Source organism: Nansenia antarctica, assembly GCF_963989245.1.
Source record: "Nansenia antarctica genome assembly, chromosome: 1".
Lineage (NCBI taxonomy): Eukaryota > Metazoa > Chordata > Actinopteri > Argentiniformes > Microstomatidae > Nansenia > Nansenia antarctica.
In genome coordinates, this window is record NC_137674.1 from 66,325,469 (window position 1) to 66,335,389 (window position 9,921).

Sequence of the window (9,921 nt, forward strand, 5' to 3'; positions counted from 1 at the left end):
CCACAGTATATTTATACAGCCTTTCCTCTCCCTCTCTCTCTCCCATGAGTCCTGGCCATGCACAGGCATTTATTTAAGTCCCGTGATTAACCACTAACAATCAAAAGCCTCTCTGCAAAATTGGATGTTTGCTTAAAGGAGCCACAGAATTTAAAGTGGGTGAAATGATTTCAATGAAGAGTTGGATTGAATATCAAGTTTCTGTTTTACACAAGATCACTATTAACGTTTTGATTTATTTCGCCAAACTCACACTTTATTTGAAGTATTGATATGAATAGCTTGAAACCACCAGTATAATGTTACTGTAAATACGAATATTAATGAAATTGATTGAAAAATGTCTACATACTGTATACATTTTATAGATATAAACATATATAATATGATATATATATGATATTATTACATTTTATGACAATAACACCTCTCCATCTCCCGATCTACCCTCTCTCTCTGACCCTCCCCCCGTTGTAGACTCCATGCACATAGAGGACGTGGAGGCAGTTCAGAGGCTCCAGGACTCCCTCCATGAAGCCCTGCAGGACTTAGAGGGCGGCCAGCATGCTGAGGACCCTCGACGGGCGGGCAAGCTGCTCATGACCCTGCCCTTGCTCCGGCAGACGGCCGCCAAGGCTGTGCAGCACTTCTACAGCATCAAGGTGCAGGGCAAAGTCCCCATGCACAAACTCTTCTTGGAGATGCTGGAGGCCAAGGCTTGACCTATTGGGCCAGAGGCTTGATAGACAGCTGCTTCACCCAATGAGGAGAAGGACAGCCTGTGAAGTGGTGCCATGGAGACATGATGTTGACACGATACAGTGAACTGGTGTCTCTGTGGAGCCAAACCACCAATGAAGAAATAAATAAAAGAGAAATAGATGGACTAACGAAAACTGATTTCAAGGGTGAATATATACAGTAAATCGCTCTGATTTATTTAGGATATTATAATGTATATAAAGATGCTGTGTACAGAAATTGGCACTCTGGGTCTTGATATAAGTAGAGACCCTTTTGCTCTATATCTCCTGAAGCTGCTGTGAGTTTTGTTTATTTTATTTTCATGTTGAAACTGAGGTGTGAAATTATGTTCTGATAAATCTGAAAGGCAATATGGCCAGTGAAGTGTTTTTTCTCCCTCTCTTATTTATCATCTCAGTTGTAAGGCATTAGAGGCACCCATCGGCCTATGTACTATTGTGTAAAATTGCATTGGATGGGTGGAGATGATTTGGCAGACATATTCTTATATTCTTCATCGACCTCAAAGAAACTGATAAGTACACCTACCTTGATGAGGATGTAAGGTCTTCATAACATATTTACCTCCTTATACTGTAGCTTCATAGCATCATCAATACAACTGTTATAGCCAGACTAGTTGGTGCTTTTGAAGGTACTGGTTGGTATAGTATCAAATGCGTTGCACTGAGCATCTTGTTCCTAAATAATGTGGCAATAATGAGTGTAGTACTGTAGTTTGTCCTCTCTGGTAGTATTTGTTCATGGTTACCGCTTTTAGAACCTAACACCTAAGCAAAGTGTGTGTGTGTGTGTGTGTGTGTGTGTGTGTGTGTGTGTCCGTGTGTGTGTGTCCGTGTGCGTGTGCGTGCGTGCGTGCGTGCGTGCATGTATAACTTTCAGTTAACCCTTCAAAAGTTCAAAATATTCAAAGAATAACCTAATGAATTTAATTATATATAACATATTTTACAGTAGACGTATATATGGTTCTGAGAATTTCTGTGAATATGTGTCCTTTACGACAAGATGAACTGTCAACCAGTAGCCAAAAATTCACAAAGAAAGCAGAATTTCTTAGTAGTAAGTGTATTCATTTGTTTATTTACATTATTGGCATATCTCCAAATTGCATTTCGACATCCATGGCAGGTTATGCAGGACATTGTGTCACCAAATCAAATGTCATTAATGAACATCTCAACTTTAGGTTGGTTTTAGCAAAAATGTCTACCCCACATGGACTCTTTGATCAAGAGGAAGGGAATTTTGTTTTGTTTTCCATCCCACTTGTTCATGGAAGTGGTGCAGGATAAATGGTTATGACTGTTATCACTTGGTTACAATAGGAGATGGTTTCATCAACATTCATTGGAACACAATAGGGTAATTCTGTTGTTTTGCTTTGATAAAAAGATGAAAAGATAGGAGAACAACAGAGGTAATTGCTTGACAAAAAGTAACTCATGGCTCAAACAGCATCAGTGACAGCAAAGACGTTGAGGTGCCAACATACACACTAACTGTCATACTACTGAGAGAGGCTCCACTATAATAGACCACCATTGACTCATTGTCATGTAATGCGAATCTAATTATAGCCCAATACAGTAGAGACAACCATTCCCACGACTCACCCCAACCTCCCTCCTCAAAGGTGTCATGATCAAATTCATCTGCGGTTGGATCCCCTCTACAGTACCAGAGTCTACTTTGGTCTGCTGTTACAATGTTACAGATAAGAAGAGGTTATATAGATGAAATAACCAGATTACTCCCATTCAGACTTTAAACCATGTCATGTTTGTTCTCAGCTCTAACACAAGGACAGTATAAAAGAACAGTGACCAAGTCTCTCCAAATGACCCAGTAACTTTTACTCATAATTGTTTTTATTTTTTTTATGTAAAACAATTATGGCATAATGACCCATCATGATCCAAGGTAACCATCAACATTTAGTTTCCTCACTGTAACCTTTGAGTCCAATCAGCACTAACATAAATTCTGCTCCCCTTTAATGTCCGGCCAGGTCTCAAATGAGACATGGTCTAGGATCTGTTTCCCTCCACCAGTTATTCCGGTGAATCTAAAAAAACAGAACTTTCCCTGGGTCAGAGGTCACATTGAAGCGATTTAAGTTTGCTGTGCACATGCTTAGTTCATGTTCCCGTGGCTCTGATGGTCCTACATCAAGACAAGACTTGACTCTTGCTCAGCATCTAACTGGCAGAGACAAAGAAAGTTTCCCACTCTCCGATAAGCAGTGAGTTACAGTACTATTCCCTCATCTGTTCACTCGGAAGGGCAGATGAAGATAATTATTGTCTCTAACTTCCCCCTCGCTCAAATTAACGTAAGAAAATAAAAGGGAAAATGCTTAATTTATTTTAAGAGGCTAAAATGGTATATATCCAATTAATTTTAATTGTCTTCTAAGCTGAAATTCTCAATAGAAATGGAGCAATTAAATTTCTGCATTGACTCCACCTCTGGGACAGGAGACAAGAGACGGTTTAGATGGCTTGGCAGCAAAGGGTTTGGTTAAACCGTTAAGATGATTTCATGGGTGTCAGTTTAATAACACAGTGATCACTGGGCTATGCAAGTCAAATATGGCCACCAATGTTCTATTTGTAATACAAGCTGATGAATCTTTGGTTGCACTTTGTTTACAATGTTGTTTTATGAAGCAGAATATGACAGTTTAAATACACTGCAACTGTATTGTGTTTTACTATAGCTTTGGTGCACTGATATAACCGAATCCTGTTCATGTCTGGACTTGGCCCCATGTTCTCACTTTGACGTGATATGTTTAATTCACAATCCTGAACCTAAGGAAAGTAAGTTAGCCAGAAAATTATGCCCCTGAGGGACATTTGTTTAAAATTTAAACTTTAAATATTTTACTCACAATCTATTAGGAAAAAAATGAAAACAGAAATATACAAACTAGAGCAGAGAAATGGTTAGTAAATTACTTTATAAAAGTGAATCATTCTTGTGTGTTCTTGAAGGCATATCTCGATGTCTCAAAATGATGATGTATTTTAGCCTGGAGTTTGGTTGGAACATATACTGTACGTGCAGAAGTATATACCTCAATTCAGATTTCAAAATTACTCTAGGTTTTGAAGCGGGCCATGTAGTTCCCCAGAGAGTTGGTGGCACAGAAATAAAGTGACATCACTGACTGGGTATTAAAAAAATGTAGATGAATTGCAATTGGGGAACACATTCCTCAGAGAAAGCTGCTTATTCGCTGTTCCATTTGTGGGGTATCTTATCTCCATGCACATTGAGATTACTAGATTTACATAAAACATGGATGTTTCTCCTAACCCATTGTGGTCCACGGTGTATAAACCAGTGAAGGTATATGCACCACAGATGTTTGATTACCCTAGAGGTTTGCTCATCTTAAAAGCAATATGGTGGCTGTTATGATATGAATCAACGTTAAAGGAAGCTTTGGTTCATCTTTATACTTATGAATGCAGCCTACCTTAAAAGAGAGCGTAGGATAAGTATAGATCTCAGACGTTCATCTCAGATGTCAAATGGAGTAATGTGAATATTTGCCACAATCACAACTAAGTGATTAACAAACATGTTGAAAAAAAAATGGCAGGGCATTTCATGTGTTGAGTTTTGTGATCATGCACACTGTATTCATGTGTAAATACATGTTTTTTTGAGTGAGTCAGTTCTACCAGTGCACTAAATGTACAGTACAGTGACAATAAAATCACATGGTTTATGTAAATTGCACAGAAGTATTTGTTTGTTTGTTGTTGCTGGTGATTTCAGTGTTTGTTTGTTTCTTACCAATTTGACAACGTTTTGATCCATATTTGCACTAATACTGGTTTATGCTGTTAAAACACATAAGTGTCCTCAGCAAACACAGTATTAGCTCTCAAGTAAAGATCATTGAGTCACTGAAATAAATGTAAATCAATTAGTCCATTACTAAGAGATTGTATTTATCTTTTATATAATTCTCCTTTCTTCTGAAAGCTATAAAGCTGTATTGAAAAAGAAACAAGCCTAAACTTACATTTGCAATAGATTTATCAACATTTGCAGTCATTTTAATGGTGTCATTGTCTAGACATTATCTGTGCATGAAATAGCCTCATAAAGCTAATCATAACACAACACGGTGACTCTAATAGTATAATGCTCAGTATAACATAATTTTATATCTACTATCATTTGATATGATACATGATCTATATCATTATACTGTGATAATATTCTATCATCTTATATAATTCTGTTATACAGTAATTATTTCTATTACTACTAAATCAATAATAATACTATTAGATAGTATCAATTCATGCTGTACCTTGTTGGAAATAACAGGCTTTGATGGGATTAAATATGATACAGTTCACTTCCGTCATGTACTTGTTATCACCTTGTTGGTTAAGGGAACCTTGACCACAATGACAAGTCACTACGCAGGTTATTTGGCCCTGGAGGGACAAGACTGTTGATGTGTGCTGCCCCCCTCCTCTGCTGAGAATATATAACATGACACGAACAGTGAAAGGACATTTTTGGTGGTCAGTTCTGTTTGTGTGTGTGTGTGTGTGTGTGTGTGTGTGTGTGTGTGTGCGCGCGTGCGCGTGTGCGTGTGCGTACGGGTGAGCGTGTGCGTGTGCGTACGGGTGAGCGTGAGCGTGAGCATGAGCATGAACTTGAGCGTGTGGGCGAGGGGCAGTGCCTTGGGGTGTAACGACATCCCCCTGCTCTGACTGTCAGCTGGTTGGCTGTCTACACAGTGTCCCATTTGACCTTGTGGCTAAACAATATAAAGAGTTGAACGCATATCCGATGCACTCACTTCCTTTGTGGTGCAATCCCCTGGAAGTCATTTAATTTAGCGGGCTTTCAGACTTGGTCAATGTGGGGGCAGGGGATGGGGACTGTTTAATCAACTTGCCACAAACCCTCCCCTACCATCCTCAAAATAATCCATGACATCCAGCAAAGGGCCTCTGTCTAACAGCTGACTGAGTTAAAGACAGAGATGATTCTTTTCTTTCTTTATTATGCAGTTCGTTCACTTCAGGTGGAGAAGCCCTTTTCTACCACACCATGGCTTAAGTTGAGCTCTCGGAGTGACACTGATGTTTTGTAGAGTTCTGAAATATTGCTATGGAATGGTAACAAAAATTGGAAATTCATAAATTTGCTTGTTTATTTTTTGTATACATGTATGCAGTAGATAACTAAACTTTCTTAAACTCTTTCATTAATTATGCATAGTTGTGAATTGTAACACCTTCCATTATTACAATGTTGTTTGTGTATCTAAAGATTTAAATAGAGTAAGCATCCAAAGGGAAGTCCCTCTGTCCCTCTCTTATCTGTCGTTGTTTCTTTCTATCCTTCCTGTTGACAGTGCTTTTGCATTGATGTCATGGACATGTGTAGAGAACGAGGACACGTTGTCCTCAGTTTGACCCTACAGTAGATCTCATTACCACAGCCTTTCTTCACCTTGTTTGTTGAATTCTGCCAATCACTGAACCTATCAATGTGTGGGGAGGGACATTGACACATCTCAACCCTCCCCGCTGCCAATCAAGTAAAAACTCACTGCCTACCTTTTTCTGAAATGTAGCATTTCACAATTCTATCACAATTAATCAAAACTGAATGACTGTATTATTTTATTTTTTCTGTTATCTGCTCAATAAGATATAAGGGGGATATGTGATAACTGAGGTAAAAAGTGCACCCAGAAAAGCTGCCGTGTCAGTAGTTGTTAGCTGTGTTTGAGTGTTGTCGTCTCAGACAATGTAACCAGATGAGAGTGAGTGAAGGAGATAGGAAACCATCAATATGCTCCCTGTGTAAATTGAAGGAGGTCATGATTTATGGCTCCCGGCTAGGGCGTATACATAGCCTACATGCTGAATCCACTATTTTCCTCTCTGCTGGCTCAAGGACAGGTAAGGGTGCCTTTCCCCATCCCTGCCTCACAGCCAGTGGCACAGAGTGATGGACAGCCTCAGAGAGAGCCTGTGTTTATCAAAATGTGGTGAGCGCCATCTATAGGTTGCTTGGGATACTGTGACACTCTGGTTTAAGAGAAAGAAAGAAAGAATGTAAGAAAGACAAAGAAAGAAAGAAAGAAAGAAAGAAAGAAAGAAAGAGCACTTTATATGAACTTGGTTGTACTACAATATACCTGCATTACACTTCAGAAATCAACAGTCCTGCAGGGTCTTTCTTCACCCCATTTATCAGGCTAGGTCTTTACAAATATCCCTTTAACAGAAGGCTCAGAAACAGCTGTGGGCTTCCAATGCCTCACAACAGCTGCAAACAATCCATGACATTACATCTGCACTGTATTTGTTGCACTGGTCTGCATTATTGCAATCTCCTTTACTGTTTTATCCTCCTGCCTACTGAGCTGGTCACAATTATATAAGGGGGGGGGGGGGCTAGATTGGGGCTTGCTACCGTATCGTCCTCACCTGTCTTTTCTGATCTATAGGGACCGAGACCTGACTTGAGATCTACACGCGTAACTCTGACTTTCACATAAATCACACATTGGGGTCAAGGAGAGATTTGTGCCGATCTTTGAGTTATGCATATGGATCTCAAGTTAGGATTTGGCCTGAGGAGAGTAAGCAGTAGGAAACACTGTGGGACACATGCAAGAGGGCCACCTAAGAGACTTTGGGACAGGGCTGTACATTCATAATAGGTGGCAAACGTAAGCATTGCATCATTGTGTAAACTTGCTAAGTTAGTTTATTACACAGTATATATTGTTTGGAGGATTTATTATGTCTGGGGTGCTATGGTATTGTTTTGCTCGCGAAGGAGCCAGCAAAACAAATTGAGCACTTATTAGTATTTCATCTTTACATTATGCTTTGTTTACCTGCTTCTCCTCGGTTCGTTTTCTCCTCAGACAAACATAAGGACAAATAATCTATGGAAGGTGTGTGTGTGACATGTTTGTTGTAAGTTAGTAATGTAAGTAAGACATTTGCATTTTTTAGTCTCTCTTCAAACTTGACCGTTCAGCAAGGTGTATAAGATGTGCCACTCCCTAGGGAAATGGCCACTCAGACTCCACCATCTTGGCTTGTGAGTGCTGACAGAGGCTCAAATCCCTGGAAATGAAAGAAGGGTGCAGAGCACAGTGGCCGTAGGCTCTCACTGACACAGATATAGCATAGAGTGCCCAGGGGAGGGGTGGAAGGTTCCTTGGTGTGTGTGTCCCCTTGTTCTGCATGTGACCCAATCAGAGCAGGCTTTACAAGTCAAAGCATCTGCTTCCTCACATAGTCAATTTTAGATTAGATTAGATTCAACCTTTTTGTCATGGCACAGAGTACAACGAAATGTGTTTTTTGCTCTAGGCATAGGGTCATCCATAGTCAGCGCCCCTGGGGCAGTTAGGGGTTACGTGCCTTGCTCAAGGACACAACTGCAGTGGTAGGCACCTCGGATATGATGCCAGCAACCCTCCAGTCACCAGTTCACAAGCAGCTCCCTCCTGAGGCAGGGATCGAACCAGAAACCTTTCAATTGCTAGCCGGCCTCTCTAACCTCTAGGCTACCTGCCGCAATGACTGGCAATACTTGTATTTAATGGGGACTGTCACTTTCTCAATGATGACATTCTCATGACTTTAAAAAAAAAAGGTTTTCTATGGGGATTGTAGAAAAAACTGTAACAAAGTCATCTGTCTGTAAGACGTGTTTGTAGAGTTTAGGTTTTCCATGGTCTGTGTTCCAATGAGTCAAGTTGCAGTAGATGGATTTATTTGACTGTGTTGCCCTTCTTTATTTTCCTCTGCATTTTCATCCTGGCTAAGAGAAAGTGAGTTCCAGACTAGCAGAGATATATGGAGAGAGTTGACAGACTGTACAGTATTTTGGAAATGTGATAGGAGATGTGATATTAGATTACTTAACTGGCATTCTATTTCCCTCAATTCCACAAGCTAAGGAACGACACAGGACACAATATCCAGCACATACCACAATGTACCAGTGATTGAGCACATTTAAAAGTGTGCTTGTTTGAATAATTGACTGAATGATACAGGTGGTTCTGAATTACTTAATCATTGACAAAATACAATTCAACAACAACAGGGCGGGCCATCTTTTCAAGTGTGTCGTCCTTGCGTGCAGTGACACTATTTTCACGGTGTGACAGGTGCTCAGTACCTCTGCAATTACCTTTCAATTAGCACGCCGAGCATTTGTCGTCGCCGTCGCCACCGTTATTTTACAGCTCTGTGTCTTAGTCCATTAACGACACCACTGCTGGAGCAGCGCCGATAAACCATCTGGCCAGGCTCCTGAAAGAGATAGCGCCCACTTAATGGAGTGAAAAAGTAAAAGCAATTAACGTCGCATTAGCACAACGCTAATAAGGCCTGCCCTCCAGTATGCTGTGGCTAGGACAGAAGGATTTCCAGTTGAGAGTTGGCGATTAGCATTGACGTAGCATCAATTCAGCTCTCAAAAAGGTACACTAGGATGGACAAAATGGCCGGCTGAAGAAGTTCAGTTGTTTCTGGAGTGTGGTGCTTGAGGCATGCAGATGACCTGAGTTTGATACCTGGTTGGAACACACGTCATACATCCATTAATTTGTCACACGTTGGTGCCCAATGTGACCATGGGAATGATACCATGACCTCCCTCGCCTTTGAGCAGTTAGCGTGCTCCTCACACATGCAGCGCTAACTTGAATCTCTGCGGGCTCAGAACAGAAATCTCAAGAGGTTATTTCAGGTTTTGAAATGTTCAAACAATGCATGCCCTCTCTGGCTTGAATGAAGCAGGATGTTAAGCTGGCAGATGTGGCTTAATTGTTGTCTTTTCCTCTGTTTAATTATAAAAGCATCAAAGTACTCGCATTGCTGCTCTGTAATTCCACCATGTTCCGCTAATTATGTTGCGTTAATTGGGGTTTTTCTATTATCGCGTCACACTCATTAACTCAGCGGTGACACTGGCCTTGATTGCATAAGAGGTCACTGAGTCACTTTTCTTTGATTAAAGTTATTGGTTTGTGATGGAAATTGACCCCAAGACCAATTGGTTATACCAACATGGTAGACATCACTTGTGTTAAAGCTAAGAATTATTATGTTAATTATCTAGTCTTGCATTGAA

General features: G+C 40.4%; 1 protein-coding gene across 3 annotated transcripts in view; it reads left to right on the forward strand.

Annotated features, from left to right (window-relative positions):
• The window catches only part of LOC308175859 (steroid hormone receptor ERR2-like), a gene marked incomplete at both ends in the record, with an annotated part of 35,768 nt that extends 35,046 nt beyond the window's left edge, over positions 1–722 (forward strand). For all 3 annotated transcript variants that reach the window (XM_080550416.1, XM_080550417.1, XM_080550418.1), the window contains one exon: positions 478–722. In XM_080550416.1, coding sequence (XP_080406542.1) covers positions 478–722 — 245 coding nt within the window. The remainder of the gene's footprint in view (positions 1–477) is intronic.
• Between the last annotated feature and the right edge of the window lie 9,199 nt (positions 723–9,921).